The sequence below is a fragment of the Caretta caretta genome, chromosome 5 (assembly GCF_965140235.1).
Source record: "Caretta caretta isolate rCarCar2 chromosome 5, rCarCar1.hap1, whole genome shotgun sequence".
NCBI lineage: Eukaryota > Metazoa > Chordata > Testudines > Cheloniidae > Caretta > Caretta caretta.
In genome coordinates, this window is record NC_134210.1 from 102575434 (window position 1) to 102592281 (window position 16848).

General features: G+C 40.5%; 1 protein-coding gene across 4 annotated transcripts in view; it reads left to right on the forward strand.

Moving 5' to 3' along the window:
- SMARCA2 (SWI/SNF related BAF chromatin remodeling complex subunit ATPase 2) overlaps positions 1-15723 on the forward strand; it is a 187193-nt gene extending 171470 nt beyond the window's left edge. For all 4 annotated transcript variants that reach the window (XM_048849469.2, XM_048849471.2, XM_048849470.2 and 1 more), the window contains 5 exons: positions 5128-5233; positions 6348-6449; positions 12243-12375; positions 13899-14041; positions 14812-15723. In XM_048849469.2, the coding sequence (XP_048705426.1) occupies positions 5128-5233; positions 6348-6449; positions 12243-12375; positions 13899-14041; positions 14812-14847 (520 nt within the window). In that variant the 3' untranslated portion in view covers positions 14848-15723. The remainder of the gene's footprint in view (positions 1-5127; positions 5234-6347; positions 6450-12242; positions 12376-13898; positions 14042-14811) is intronic.
- Positions 15724-16848: the final 1125 nt, after the last annotated feature.

Here is a 16848-nt window from a genome sequence, read left to right on the forward strand (position 1 = left end):
AAAACAGGAGTCTGTCGTTCATAATTAACAGTTTTCTTCCAACATACCCACAGCATGGCCATTTGAGGCTTCTCTAGAAAAGAAGTGTTTTGTAATATATTCTAAACCTGTCCATTTATGGTATGGATATATATGCACAAAGGGAATAGGAGACGGAATCCTTCTGTGAGAGGAGATTCAGTAAAAAATGGTAAAACTCTGTGCTCTCATTGATCTAAGTAGACTAAGTCATTTGTATCTGCTGCATATTTCAATCCTTAATGCTTTTTCCTGTTCATGGCTTTAAATAATTTTCAGTAATGAGTTGTGCCAAATTGCAAAGGAATTCATTGTTTGTGTTGCATTTTTAGCCTGATAAATAGAATCTATGACCAAAGCCATAGATAAAATTCTGCCCTGGTTTATTTTTCAAAATGCTGGATTTTACTTTATTACTATTTAGTTTCATAATTAGAGAATATAAGGCCATCTATGTATATACTTATGTAGCCATGACATACAAAAGCTACACAGACATCAAGGGGCTTTTCTTATGTACAGTAGTGAGAGAGAAGCTTGAGTGGTTTAAAATGTGAACAGAACACAGATTATTCAGTAGTTTTTTGCTTTATATTTAAAGGATATCACTACAAATTGTTTTTAATTGCTGTCAGAATCTGAAGTACAGTGGGGGCCAATCCACTATGAAAACAGCTTTTGTTTCACTTTGAACTCGGGACTGCATTGCTTCTGCTCAAATAGACTTTTTTCTATTGAAGCTTCTAAAATTTCAAACGTAGCAGTGAGACTCACTCCTTCTGGGGAGCTCATCCAGGATGTCAGTTTTGAGGAGTGGTAGGAGTTGTGAATTCGGTTTGCCATACCTTTTAAATTACAGAACAGCAGGTATGCTTTGCTAGCAATAATAGCTGTTTAGGTTTTTTCAGCACTTTAAAAGACTGTATTTCACTGTATGATGTAATTGTGTGGCTGTGGTGACATCTGATGCTAAAGCTATTAACTTTTTATCATTATTTTGCAACAAGGAATCTGGCCCTCTCTCTCCTTCTCTCTCATATATGTATTGTGTATGTGTAAGTAATTAAGTGAAAAGGCTAGATTTTTAAACAAGAATATAACAAGTATGTCTGTAAAATGGCGCACATTTGTTAACTTGTGAAAACGCACAGTTGTTTACACACAATAAGTAATTTTGTACATATAACTGCAGGTTTCTGTTTGCTTTTTATCTGGTCTACGTGCCATTTTGCAAGCAACTTGTTGCATCCTCTGAAAATTAGCCTACTGTGCAGTATATGTATATTTTACACACACATACAGGCATGTGCCAGTATTAAGGCTGCCTGTGCAACTTTAATTGAGCCCCCTTATGCATATGCATTATAATAGTCTTTGATTATGTAATCACATACTATTTTTTTCTTCCGCACAGGATGGATTATGCTCAATTAATGAGCTAGCTATTCAGTATTTTTTCTCCTCATTGTTTAATGTCTGGCCTTAGGACTTATTTACTGCACTCTATTCAAACCCTGCTTTGAGGACAGAATTCTTAATTTCTTCATGAGCTTTTCTGTGCTGCTCATCACTGTAGTATCTTAGTGCTTCACAAACCATAATGGATTTTCACAGCACTTCTATGAGAAGAGTGACATTATCCTATTTTACAGTTGGGGAACTTTGGCACAGATTGATTACGGTCAAAAGTATGTACTAATTTGGGGTGCTCAATTTGAGATATTAGGACGGGGTAGTCAATAGGTGGACCACGGTCCAAATCCGGCTGCCAGGTGCTTTTGATTGGGCCCTAAAATACTTCTATTTACTTATCATTTTTGCAATTTTTTTATTATTATTTTCTCTGGCGTCTGGACCTTGACTATACCTTGACCAAGAAATTTGGACCTTAACAAAAAATAATTGACTGTCTCTGCACTAGGTCATGATTTTTCATGATTTAGCATTATATAGCATTTTATATGTTCAAAGCACAGGTCCTATTAATTTCATTTGCAGCTTTGAGTGCTTAGCACTTTTATTAATCAGACACCAGGATTTTAAGTCAAGCACCCAAAAAAATGAGGAATACACTTTTTGTGGCCACTTGTAAAGATTTCGTAGGTTTTAGTGTGTGTAACCTCCTAGGTGTATAAAAACAAACTGGAAAAACTATAAATTCTATCATGTGGTATCACAATGACACCTCCATGGGACATCAGCAGGGTGGGAACCTTTAGGTCCTTCACATAGACCTGTACCACTTGAGCTAATGGAGTAACAGAGTAACTTATGGCACTAGTAGTTTGTCATTCTCTATATGGACCAGCTGCAGAGGGAATGAGTCACTTTGTCTGTGGAGTACACAAATACTTGCTCACAGCAGAGGACTGGTGAGACTCAGGAATCTTGGATTCCGTTCTAGGCTCTGGAGGGGAGTGTGCTTTAGGGAGCACAGACTCTTACCATTCTCCCTCAAGCTTTGACCCCTTTTGCCCTGTCTTGTCCAACCTGTCTCAGTCTCCTTCCCCAGCCAGTATCAGTTCCTCCTCCAAGCACCTTTTCCACGCTCTTTCCCTTTCCCCATGATGGCTCCCAGTGTCCCTCCCTGCGCTCCTCATCAAATCTGTCTCTCCCATTCCCCCTCCCTCTTCCTGGCTCCTTGTCCCAGTCTCTTTGCCTCGCCATTTCCAGTCTCTCCCCTCAGGCCATCTCCTTGTCCAATGTCAGTGTGTTATCCCCCCAGGCATCTAGTTCCATGTCCAGCCTCCTTGCCAAACCAGCCTGCCTTCCATGCCAGCTCCAATCTCCTTGCCCAGCTAATGTCAGTTTCCCTACATCCCAAACTCCCAGTTGCCGTTTCCATTCCTCCACCACCATCGACACCAATCCACTTCCCAGTCTCTGTAGACTCCTTGTCCCAATCTACTCCTTTCTTTCCCCGCTGGTCCTGCATTTGAATCTTGTTATTGTTGCCTCCTCCATGCTGCCTGGAAGCCTGCAGGAAGGTCATTGAGAGCACAGAAGGGACAGGCTCCCTGCATTCAGTTCCAGCACCCAGCCCAGAGCAGCCATTACAGGGAATGTCCTTATGCACCCCCATACCGCTGGGCTGGAGCATGTTCCATCACTCTGTGGGGATGGTGCATGTATTGTCTGGTCAATACTAGGAACTATGAGAGGCTCAAGTATGCTCAGTGAGGACAGACTCTTTCAAGGTTTCTAGCTAGTAAGCTCCGGCAAGTGTCTACTGAGCAGGTACAAACTATGATTTTTCCCCAAAAAGTTTATAACCTGGCCAAATTGGGTTGGATATTTATGGGGACAGTAAAGGTACCTCTGACACAAAGGCCACCCCCTACCAAATTTTGAAGAAAAGCACTTCAAAGAAGAGATTGCCAGAATATTTTTTAACATGGGCAAAAACAACATAGCCTTTCCTATCCTCAGTCTCAAACAGTTGAACCGTTTCGGCTGAACTATAGGTGGCGCTACTAGTGCTGCCCATAATATGCACGTACAGCCTGTCCCAGGCCCTCTAAGGGATCCTCACCAGGGTCTTATACATGTATATAAATAATTGTAAATTAATTGTATTACATCATATTATTTCATGAGAACGTAGTAGTAACCCCACAGTAAGGCATCAGTCAAGCTTTTATTACAATCTCTCTAACTTTGCCTCCAAAAAAATCCTTACACATAACCTAAAAGGTATTTTTTGTTTGGTTGCTTTTTTGTTGGTAGGTGCATTTTTACCCCCTTTGTCCTCATCAAAGAAGTCAGCTTTCATTGGATGGATCCATAGGTGGCTGCAACACATAGAGGATTTATGTTCATAACCCTTATAAATGTATGTAATTCTTCCTCCCATCCTGAGTATCACAGTGAGACTAGTACCCTTTAGCATGCAACTGCTAAATACAGTTCACTGTTGTTCTCGCAAAGTCAAAACAAGCCTTTGGAATAGAATTATCTCTCTGTCCATTAAGATTTTCTGTAGTGCCTGTCATTGTAGTATTTAAGTGCTTCTCAGGTAAATTAGGTCTGCTTGGTAAAGTTCCTGATAGACTTGGTGGAGTCTTGGGCTCTTTTCTCTTCCATGGTATGAGAAGTTGTGCTTGGAATATCTCTTATTTTTTTCTTTCTATCAAATTCAGCATATAAAAGGGGAGGGGTGTCACAGTTGAACAATATAAGAGCATTAAGTGTGAGGAAAGCAAACTGTGATTAAGAAATCTGGGACCATGTGGGAAAAGTAAGCAGAGGTGAGAAACTGTTTACTCTTCATCATTCCCTTAGAACATGAGGTCCCTAGCCAACAGATTCTATCCTCTGACCCCCAAAACCACAGATATCTAGATGTTCAGATATCTGTATTGGTTACAGGGCATCAAAGGAGGACTGGGCCCTGCTATCTCTTCCCCTTCCCCCCAGCTGTCCTCCTCCCTGGGTCGCTTCCCCAGCTCCATGACAGAATAACTTGCAGTGGACTTGTTTGAGAGATATAGCTTTAGGTTTAGCAGAAGACTGTCCTATGAAGACTAGCTGCTACACCCTGACCTCACTATCAAATAACTACAGAAGCGTAATAGATAGTAGTGATGACTTGCAGCTTTGCTGCTCAAGTTTCTGGCTTTCTGGAAAATAGGAGTGAGGGTGGGTGGGAGGGTGGGAGATAGTGTTGATTTGCGTGGGTGGTGAATGGTGGGTGTGTGCTATGGCAAAGGGCTACATGTGTTTAGGATATTTTATGTTGCATGGGTGAGGCAGATGAGCCAAGTAATAATCTACCATCTGTGTAGTCTCCCTCATACAGCAAATTAAATTGTTTCATTAGCTGTAGAGTAAAAGTGGTGATTGGTTGAGTCACCTCTAACATCACAATGGGCAGGGACTCTTGTAATTGTAAAGTGACAATGGCCGAAAACATAAAAATGGGATAGTAACAGATTACGAATCCATGATGATTGAACTTGGTGATTATTCTGAACAGAACTGATCCTTGATCCTTTGAAAGAAAAGTAAGCGTGCTTATTTTTTATGGTTGGTGATCGCTATTGTGAACATTTTTCTTTCACTACAAAGCTACAGTAATTGTCTGCTTTGTGTCTTTGTTTTTCTCAACAGTTCAGGACGGCAACTAAGTGAAGTCTTCATTCAGCTCCCATCTAGGAAAGAATTGCCAGAATATTATGAGTTAATTAGGAAGCCAGTGGACTTCAAAAAAATAAAGGTAGGCATCTTAATTGGGAGACGGCATTTCTTCATACCTTTTCATTCTGGACGTAGAAATATTGGGGCTGTCCATTTAATCGCCACCAAATTGTGATCTGTTTGGACATTACAAATTTGCATATGTTCTGAAGCCTAGATTTTAAACACGGAATTACCATCTAATGCATGGCCAAAACCTGAGTGCCCAAAATCTTGTGGCCAACGGTTGCTCTGCAGCACCCTTCCTCAGTTTCCCCCCTCTTCCTTGGGCACCAAAGATCCACCTCACCCTTGTTTCAGGGGCCAATTGAGGTGACTTTGTTCTCCACCATACATGACACACCAGGGCTTCTTCTCAGATGAACAAGCACTCATGGCTATGTCTGGTCGCCTATATGTAGGTTTATTTGTCCAACCATAAGCATATTAGAGACAAAAACAGTTCCTCAGGTCACCCTTTGTCCTAGGGTTTCACAGCTTTTCCTCTCAGGGTTCTCTGGTAATCCCGCTTCTTGTAGCTTCGCAGTCTCAGCCAGCAGCCCTTCTTAATCAGCTATCTCTGTTCCTCTTGTGGAACACTGGCAACCTTCTGGAATATCATCCTTCTAAATCTGAATCAACTTCTGGAGTAGCCGGGCTACATCCAGATACTGTTAGGTATGTGGGGAGATAGTGTAAGCAATCCATTGAACCTCTGTGGCCAGGAGGATCCATGCTGTATCCATATACTGTATCCATGCCCCTGGCACTCCCACAAATTCCCTCCCCATTTCCCATCTCCCTAGTGAGCTGAAGATACCTGGTATTAATCTCTTTTCTTACACACAGCAGTGCAGATTCTCTGCTGGTTTTGTCCCTTCAGCTCCACACAGCAGTTGCATAACTTTACTTTGCTTTTTGTCCTTACACGGCTTAGAACTGTGTCCTATTTTAGACATTTCTTTCTAAAAAAAATAAATAAAATCAGGCAATATCTGTCACTCCACATAGTTATGACATTTCTAGTAGAGGTTTCTAATATTAATGCATTCATATTTGTATTCAAGATTACAATGCAGTGTTAACCAACTGTCCTGTCTTTTTCTTGTCTCTTTTTCTTCCCCTTTTTAAAAAAAATAAATAAAAAACAATAGGAAAGAATTCGTAACCATAAGTACCGTAGCCTTGGTGACTTGGAAAAAGATGTCATGTTGCTGTGTCACAATGCTCAGACATTCAACTTGGAGGGATCGCAGGTCTGATTGAAATCACATATGCATTTGTGTTAAAATTAAGCATACATGTATTTTTCATTTATTTTCCATTGTGTTTAGTGCTTTATCTGTGAATTTCTGTTGTTGCTCAGTGATAACTCTGTGTATAAGACCTCTGTTAAAATTCTGTTTGAATTGTGATAGACGCAAAGGCCCAAATGCTCTTCTGCATATAGTATGCACTGGACACAATTGGAGGAAAAGGGCCACAAAGGAGCTGGTTGTAGTTCCCTGATTCTGGGTACAGTTCTGTGCTGGCCCTGGCATAGTTTAGAACAGTCACAGGCCTGTTCTAATGTACACTAAATGGCTGTGGTCCTAAGGATCCTTTTATCACCTTGGGATCACTAGAGTGCAGCGAGGATGCAGAGGAATTGTACAGCAGCTGATTCATTGCCAGCTGGGCACTACATCCCCCGCCCCTCTAGTGGAAGAATCTTCTGCTGAGGAAAACCAGTTTATGGCCACTTAGTGCCATTGGAGATATGTGCTTTGTGGTCTCTGTACATTGCAGTCCATTTGTGCTGTGAAGATATTCCCTTACTGGTATTGCTGGTTGATGAAGGACATCCATTTTGAAAGACTGTATTAATGAATTCCCCCTGAATTGCTAAAGTCCAGAGAATGGATCACTTATGTCAATTCTATAGGTCTCTCATCTCAGGCAGGTGTAGTATGCGGGATTTGGCTGGGTATGGATTTATGCATAGGTCTGTGTTCTGCCAATGAATGCAAGACATAAAGGTAAATGGTGATCCTAGTAGAAAGAATACAGAAAGTCTGGGTGACAGATGAGAAGACTGAAATACTCCATTAATTCTATGTGAAATTCACGTATAAAACAATAAGGGCCCAATCTTCTAGGGGATAAGGCTTGCTAGAATAGTCAGGAGGGCATTAAACAAATAACAAAGGGGAAGATGGGGGTAAGAGATGAGCACTTGTTTAGAACAATTTCAAGATCTTGAGAAGAGAATTAATCCAGGCACCAAGAGACATGAAGAGAAGAAAATTTTTAATTGCCTGTACACTGACTGTAGGGTCCTGGGTAAGAGACAAGAGGAATTGGAATTACTCATTTGTGAGCATAAATTCGACCTAGTTAGTATTATTGAAACTAGCGGCAAGAGTTTCATGACTGAAATGTTAATCACTGACTATTTCCTATTTAGGAAGGATCAGATGGGCAGAAAAGGAGACCAAAAGGCATTCTATCAAAATAGCATTACCTGTTTCCAAGTCACTGACAACTCGGAAGCCAATTATCTTGCATGCTTGTGGATCAGTTTCCTAATAGATAAGGCACAATATGGGGTACAAGTTGGTGTCTGCTGCGGCCACCAATTCACACTGGCTCCTTAAACGTCTATCTATAACAGTGGTAGGCAACCTGCAGCCCACAGGCCGCCAGACAGTTTGTTTACGTTTGCACGGCCGCCCACAGCTCCCAGTGGCCGCGGTTCACCGTTTCCTGCCAATGGGAGCTGCGGGAAGCGGCGCAGGCTGCAGGGACGTGCTGGCCGCCACTTCCCGCAGCTCTCTTTGGCTGGGAACAGCCAACCATGGGCACTGGGTGGTGCAGGCGGCCGAGCAAATATGAACAAACTGTCTCGTGACCTGCCAGTGGATTACCCTGATGGGCCACAGGTTGCCCACCACTGATAAAGCTGCATTGTTATGGGGGATTACAATGTGAGGGTCTAATGTTCGATGTCTTGTGTTGTCAGCACTAAAATGTCCCTGGAATTTCTGAAAATTATAACAATTTCCTTACTCAGAAGTGTTGCATCCAATACTGGGAAATTCTGTTTTAGGTTTATTCTTGACAGATTAAGAGGAATTGATCTCAGATCTATACATTAGTGGTGCTTAGATGCTAGTGATCATGACTTGTTTACATTTGTTTTGTGCAAACAGAATAAAGTCCAAACCGGTAAAATATATATATGTAAAAGGCCAGTTTCACAAAGCTAACAACGGATTTGAGCCAAATTGTCTGGGAGAAAGAATCTAAAGAGAAAAATGTGAAAATTGGGAATGGTTCAGGAATATTTTACTAGAGGCCCAAAAAACCATAATTAAGGAAGAAGGCTACTCTGTTAAAAAGTCATCCCAGCTTAGAGGAAGAGTTAAAGCAACTATAAATTTATATATATATTTTTGTTTATATATAACAACAAATGGAAAAAAGGACACAAGGAAGACTCAGTGACTAGCACAGTTAAAGACAATAAGGAGGAGTTTAAGTATATTGGGAATGAACAAAATCCTAACAATGGTATTGGTCCATAAATAGATGGAAATGGTAGAAATGTCCATAATAAATAATGCAGAAAAAGAGAAAAGGTGCTCAATAAATATTTCTGTTCTGTATTTGGGCAAAAAGTAGGATGTATTCATGTCATGATGATGATTAAATACTCTCCATTTCAACAATAACTCAGGAGAATGTTAAAAAGCAGCTTCTAAAGATAGATATTTTTAAATCACCAGGTCCATATAATTGGCATACAAGAGTTTTTAAAAGAGCTGTCCAAGGAGCTTCCTGGACTGTTAATGTTGACTTTCAACAAATCTTGGAAAATTGGGGAAGTTCTAGAGAACTGAAAGAAAATTATTATGCCAGTATTTTACAGGGTAGACAGGGGTGACCTTTATAATTAAAGGCCTGTCAGCCTGACATCAATTTTGGGCAAAATAATGAAACTGCTGATACAGGACTCAACTAATAAAAGTATTAAAGAAGTATAATATAATAAATGCAAATCAGTATGGGTTTATGGAAAATAGATCTTGTCAAACTAACCTGATACGTTTTTGATGAGATTCCAAATTTGGCTGATAAGGTGAATAGTATTGATGAAATACACTTAGGGCACGTCTTCACTAGCACCGTTAAAGTGCTGCCGCGGCAATGCTTTAACGTGGCTTGTGCAGTCGTGGCAGAGTGCTGGGAGAGAGCTCTCCCAGCGAGCTAGAAAAACCCACCTCCACGAGGGGAATAGCTACCACTCCCAGCGCTGGTGCACTGTCTACACTGGCGCTTCACAGCGCTGAAAGTTGCAGGGTTCAGGGGGGTGTTTTTTCACTCTCCTGAGCGAGAAAGGTGCAGCGCTGTAAAGTGCCAGTGTAGACAAGCCCTTAGACTTCTCGTAGGCATTTGACTTGGTACTGTCTAACCTGGCACACTTTAAATGGATTCAAAACTGGCTACCTGACGGGTCTCAAAATGTAATTGTAAATGTGGAATCACCACTGAGCAGATATGTTTCTAGTGGGGGGGTCCCACAGGGATCAGTTCTTGGCCCTATACTAGTTAATATTTTTATCAGTGATGTGGAAGAAAACATAAAAGCATCACTGACAAAATTTGCGGATGACCCAAAGTTTCGGGGAGTGGTAAATAATGAAGAGGGAAGGTCACTGAAGAGGGAAGGTCACTGATGCAGAGCGATCTAGTCACTTGGTAAACTGGGCATAAGCAAACAATATACATTTCCATACAGCCAAATGTAAAGTGTTAAATCTAGACACAAATAACGCAGGCCATACTTACAGATTGGGGCAGAGGTGGGCAAACTACGGTCTGCGGGCTACGTCAGGCCCACGGGACCCTCCTGCCCAGCCCTTGAGCTTCTGGCCTGGGAGGCTCGCCCCCTCCCCCGCAGCTTCAGCATGCCGCGCCGCGCTCTGGGCGGCCGGGCAGCGCAGTTGCAGAGCCGCGGCCTGACCCAGTGTTCTGGGTGGCGCGGCTGTAACGCCAACAGCCACCAGCGCTCCAGGCAGCGTGGTAAGGGGACTCTATCCTGGGAAGCAGTAACTGAAAAATACTTGAGGGTCATGGGAATCAGCTGAACATGAGCTCCCACTGCAACACTGTGGCTAAGAGGACTAATGAGATCCTTGGATGTATTAACAGGGGAATATTGAGAAGGGGTAGAAAGGTTATGTAATTTCTGTATTTAGCACTGGTGTCAACAGTTCTGTGTCCAGTTCTGGTATCAACAGTTCAAGAAAGATGTTGATAAATTGGATAGAGGGTCCAGAGAAGGGCCACAAAAATTATTTAAAGTATTGGAAAACATACCTTATAATGATAGACCCAAGGAGCTCAGCCAAGAGATGGGTAAAGGATGATTGGTCAGCCTGTAACCACCTACGTGGGGAATAGAAATTTGATAATAGAAGGCTCTTTAATCTAGGAGACACGGGTCTAAACTAAATCAAATGGCTGGATATTGAAGCTAGACATATTCAAACTCGAAATAGGTCACGCATTTTGAACAGCGAGGACAACTGTTGGAACAACTGTGGTGGATGCTACATCACTGGAAATATTTAAATTGGATCTTTTACTAAAGATACGTTCTAGTTCCAACACAAATTAATTCAGGGAAGTCCTATGGCCTGTGTTATACAAGAGGGCAGACTAGATGATCACATTGGTCTCTTCTGGCTTTATAATCAGTTAATCTGGTTCCTCTCTCCCTGGGAGTTTTGCCATTGACTTTAGGGGATTTAGAATTTGGCCCAAAGGTAGTAATTTGTTTTGAAGCAAGGTTAATTTTATCTTTCCATATAACAGATTATGATCCAGGCTGTCCTTACCACTTGGCATCAGAACCATTTGAGGCATCAGAGGAGAATTCTGTAGCTTTGGTGATCTTTTGTGTCATGATGCAGTTCATAAACAGTGGGGGTTGTGATAGCTGCCAAAGTCTGCTCTTTGTCTTGCTCACAAACTGTCTATGTCCAATAAAGAGGGACTTGTTAAATAATACAGTGAACTAGTAATAGTGCTAAGGCTCTCAATCATTATGATTAGTAAACCAAATACACCCCACGATACGTTTGTATATATAATCTTATAGTAATTGGTATTAAGTTTGGTCGGGATAAATTTGTTTGTGATTCTAAAGTACCTTTGAGCTATCTGAATAATCCAAGCTAGTGTAGAAATATACATTCAGTTATATACATCACTCCTAAGTTCTGTGTAGCAGCATATACGAGTTCATTTGCAAAGATGATTATGAAGTTTCAGTGCTTCTTTTGCAAGCCATTTAGACTGATATTTTTGTTGTTACTCTGATAAATATATTACAAGTATGATGTACTCCTCTCTTTCATCGACAAGGTTAAGATGAACACTGATGGACCAAAGTTGCTTAGCAGTCTCAGAAATGTTAACAAAGGAGCGTTTTTATGAATAAGCATTGATGTTTTAGCCTTTTTGTATCCAGTCGGAAGGAGTAAACTGCTTAGCACAGATTCTTTCTATTAGTAATGGACTTCTTAACCATTAAAGATCATTAGTATCAGGATGGTACATTTGTCACTATTAAATATATTGTTAGACTATAATTCGGATCATAGTTAGGAAGCTTGTCTTTGAAGGCTCATTCTGAATGCTTCCAAAATAGTTATGATCTAATGGAAATATACTATAGTTAGAGCAGTAATGATAATACACAATCAAAAGAAAAATGGATGCGTACTAGGATGGACTTTTTTCCCTCTAATTGGACATTTAAAAGTTAATACATTGAGGGACTTGTATTTTGTGATGCACTGTCGGCAGGTTTCTTCATTTGGATCATGAAAAATTCAACGTTGGCATTTCTTGTAAAATTCATGCAACGAGCTTCGTTACTCGTCATGAAAAAAAAAGGGCCACACTCTCTGTGGGTTTGCAGAGAAAATAATGTTCCATGCTGTGAATTTTTGGTGAAGCTTGGCTTTCAGTTCTGACATAGGTTTGCTTTCATGTTGCAGATTTATGAGGATTCTATTGTTCTCCAGTCAGTCTTCAAGAGTGCCCGACAGAAGATTGCCAAAGAGGATGAGAGCGAGGATGAAAGCAACGACGATGAGGAAGATGAGGAGGAAGATGAGTCAGAGTCAGAATGTAAGTCCCCTGTTCAAATCTGAGAGAGGGAAGGAGGTTTCACTTGGTATTCAGTCGTTCCAGTTTGTATGTGGAAACTGGTTACAGGCTTTCGTTCTTCCATTGGCCATTTTAATGCAAACAGTTCGTTACCAAATTTGCTGTATTGGTTCTCTCAACCCTGACTTCGTTGGCTGGCTGCTCTGTTCTGGCCACATCTCTTAGAACTGTGCCAAAGACTTCAAGCATCTCTAGGCCAAAAAAAAAACCCAACCCAAAACCCACAAAAATTATAGAAATGTTCATTTTTCCTACCTGCCCAGAGAGGACTTACCCATACTGTGAACCAGCTTGCCACTGACTAACTTGTAGTATTTCTTGTGTGCTCTTCTTTCTCTGTTTACATTGGTTGTAAACATATGCTCCTTGCCAGAACTTCTGTTGGAAGACCCAAGCAGAGTTGAAACTCTCAGCAGAAATACTTTTGGATGACTTCCAAAATGATTAGTGAACTGCCAGCTTCTGGTGGAGACCATTTTAATGGCATGTCCCTGTGGCTACTGCTTGCATACAAACCTCTTCTCACATCTTCTGATCACAGCTCTGCTAACCATAGAGAACCCTTATTACTTAGAATACATTGCCTTTAGCAACAACCAGTTACTTTACAGTACATAAAAGGAGATGATTCAGCTGTTTGGAAATAAGTTGATCTTTTGGAATCAGACCCTAGTGCTCTATTCAGAAAGCCACCTACCTGACGATGGCCAATTACCCTATCTGGTATTTGTGTAATTTAAAGCAGCACTACCTGGCTTTAACTAAAAGCAGATACTTTCTATCCACAGACAAGAAAAAATATTTTAAAAATAAAATGCATTCTCTTGCACAGGAGTTTCTCAGAGAGGGATCCCAGAACCAAATGCAGCCTGCAGCTACCCCACTCCCTTTAATTGCATAGTGAGGATGAAGCTTATCAGCTCAAGGAAATGCCATTCTTTATTGAACTACCCAGAAAAATACAAATACAAGCAAATATCTCTACTTCAGATATTCTAAAGGCATGATAAAGAACACAGAGGGGAAGGGATCTTTTCAGGCTGTTACAGGAAGAGAATGTTCATTAACAGAGAGATTGTGTTAAGAAGCTGTGTAGTGGTCCTAGACAACTAATTTCTGTATTTTGAATGAGAAACGGGAGAGAGAAGAAAATACAGTAGAACGTCAGAGTTATCAATGCCTCGGGAATGGGGTTGTTCATAACTCTGAACAAAACGTTATGGTTGTTCTTTCAAAAGTTTACTACGGAACATTGACTTAATACAGCTTTGAAACTTTACTATGTAGAATAAAATGGTACTTTTAACCATCTTAAATTGAATGAAAAAGCACAGAAACAGATTCCTTACTTTTGTCAAATGTTTTTTTTTTAAACTTCACCTGATTGCGTACTTTCAATTCCAAATGAGGTTCATAACTCCAGTGTTCACAACTCTGAGATTCTACTGTAATAACAGCGGTTACATTCATGTCAATTTTTGCAGCAAAATCTGTGAAAGTGAAAATCAAACTGAATAAGAAGGATGAGAAAAGCCGGGACAAAGGGAAAGGCAAAAAGCGGCAAAGCCGGGTAAAAGCCAAGCCTGTCGTGAGTGATGATGACAGTGATGAAGATCAAGATGAAAATGTAAGTTTTAATCACTAAGGCAGTGGAAATAGTTGCAGCTATCGCTCTTCTCCCCCATTCTACCCATTATTATGACTTTCGATTCTTTGTATATAGAAATATTAAGCAAACTTGTGCATCAAAGTTTGCTTGAGAGAGATTGGGCCCCCTGAATTCTAAAAAGACTTGAAAGAAATCCACAAAGAACTTACACTCTTATACAAAACCTCTGTAGTGGGGAAAAGAACTTTGCTGTGAATCTTGCAAAGGAGACCTTTACAACTTTTCTTTTAACCAGCCTTTGGAAATAGGAGTTAGTGTTAAATAATGAAGGCACAGAAGTGTCTTAACACAGGCAGTTTTGGAGCTTGTTTTTCAGATGTTCAGGCTTTCCTTCGCACTTCTGAAATTCAAAAATGGGGCACACAAGATTTGCTCACTTTCACCCGTATCTCCAAAATGCTAAGTATTATGAATTTACCATAGATGTTTCCATTCATTCCAAGACACTAGGGCAACATTTGCCAAACTTTTTTAACAAGTTTGCTGGGCAGACAGAAAGGAACTAATGTTTCCTGACACTGTGTTTTCTCCAGCTCTTCCCTCCTCTGAAGAGACTCACAGCAATGAGCATGAAATGTCATGGAGCAGAAATATACACACTGTGGCACCTTTCCTAAGGCAATCCTGATTTGTCAATTTAACTATTGTTTTTCTTCTTCCTATTGTATCACAATCCAAAGAATCGCTGGCAAAAAATCTCTGATCTTTTTTTTGTCTCTTACTTGCAGGACCAGTCAGAAGCAAGTGGAAGTGACGATGAGTGATCCATAGGGTTTAATCTCTTCCCCCCCGCCCCCAATTCCCTTCTGTCATTTTATACCCAGTGAATTCATTTTGTCAGATAGACATTGGGTTGTTTCTGTAGTCTCATCTTCTATAAACTAGCTTTAGGATAGTGCCAGACAAACAAGGATATCATGGTGTAAAAAAGGAAAAAAAATTGTAACATATTGTGACCAAATGGGCCTCAAAAGATTTAAAAAAAAAAAAAGAAAGGAAAAAAAAAAGCTTTTGATGGAAAAATGTCGGTTGATAGTATATTTCTATGGGTTTGGGTTTAGCTTGGTAATGGTTTGATTGTGCCTGGTTTTATCATTTGATGAGATGCTTTTGAATGGCATCAAAAAGACGAAAAAATGTCTTTTGTAGCATTGATAACCAGGAGAAACCATGAAAAGCTGCTGGTTATTTTATTTTTCATCAGGCAGTTTTCAAGGTTTTTATTTGTTCTGTTTTTTTTTTCTACACTGTGGTACATATATGCAACATTGTTTAAAAGCTTATAAATGTACAATAGTTAGCCTCCACCCCACCCTGTCCGTATGCATTTTTTCCACCTTATGCTCTATCTCGAGAAAAAAATGCTTTTCAAATTCTATAAAATTTATGTCTATTGTAAACTTTGCTTTTCTCTCTCTCTCTCTCTCGATTTTAAAAAAAGTTGGATTGAAAAATGCTATTGAATATTGCAATCTATGTAGTGTAATGGATGGCTTCTTTCATCAAACTGACCTTTTATGTTACCAATGTGGATTATCACCTTTTCCCTAAAGTGTACTTAATCTTTGCTTTCTTTGCACAATGTCTTTGGTTGCAAGTCATAAGCCTGAGGCAAATAAAATTCCAGTAATTTTGAAGAATGTGGTGTTGGTGCTTTCATAATAAAGAAATAATTTAGCTCTGTAAATATGTGCCTTGTGTTATGAGTGCAGGAGACCATAAAAATACCTTTTTACTATGGTTGCATGAGTGTTCCCAGTATTTAGACCTAAGCTACTCTGTTCTAAACAGGTAACAATAAGAGAGCTTATTTGCATTAGGCAGAAATATCTGTATAAAGAAATACAGTATATTAAAAAACATAACGTAAAACATCAGTGTAATTCAAAACGCTAACCAGGACTCAAGCGACAAAGCTTGTCGTGATAATGCCCAATAAAATAAACACGCTGTTTCCTTTCTTCTAAAAAATGTCCATGTCTAGTGGAAGCAAATAGAATTCGCTGATTTCCTAAGAAATCAATCCAGCCATTGATGTCTCTTCATTTTCTTCACCATATGTCACCTGGAGATTTCAGCTATAGATTTTGAGTTTAAAGATTGTATGTCGAACTCTGGGAAGGACTGAAACCTTTACCTCACGGGAGGATATTTTTGCCTTACCCTGTCCACGCACTCCTTATCTGTCAGGCCTGATCCTCCTCAGAGATGTTTCAACACCAGACTAAGGGTATGTCTTCACTACAGAATTAGGTCAATTTTATAGAAGTATATTTTTAGAAATCGATTTTATACAGTCGATTGTGTATGTCCCCACTAAGCGCATTAAGTCGGTGGAGTACATCCTCACTACCGTGGCTAGCGTCAACTCACGGAGTGGTGCACTGTGGGTAGCTATCCCACAGTTCTTGCAGTCGCCGCTGCCCATTGGAATTCTGGGTTAAGCTCCTAATGCCTGATGGGGCAAAAACATTGTTGCAGGTGGTTTTGGGTACATGTCATCAGTCTCCCCTCCCTCCTTCCCTCTGTGAAAGCAACTGAAGACAATCATTTCTCACCTTTTTCCCTGGGTTACCTGTGCAGACGCCATAGCACAGCAAGCATGGAGCCCACTCAGCTCACCGCTGCTGTTGGGAGCATTGTAAACACCTCGCGCATTATACTGCAGTATGTGCAGAACCTGGCTAAGAGATGCCAGCACAAGGATGATTGTGATGAGGACATGGACACAGACGTTCCTGAAAGCACGGACTGTGGCAATTGGG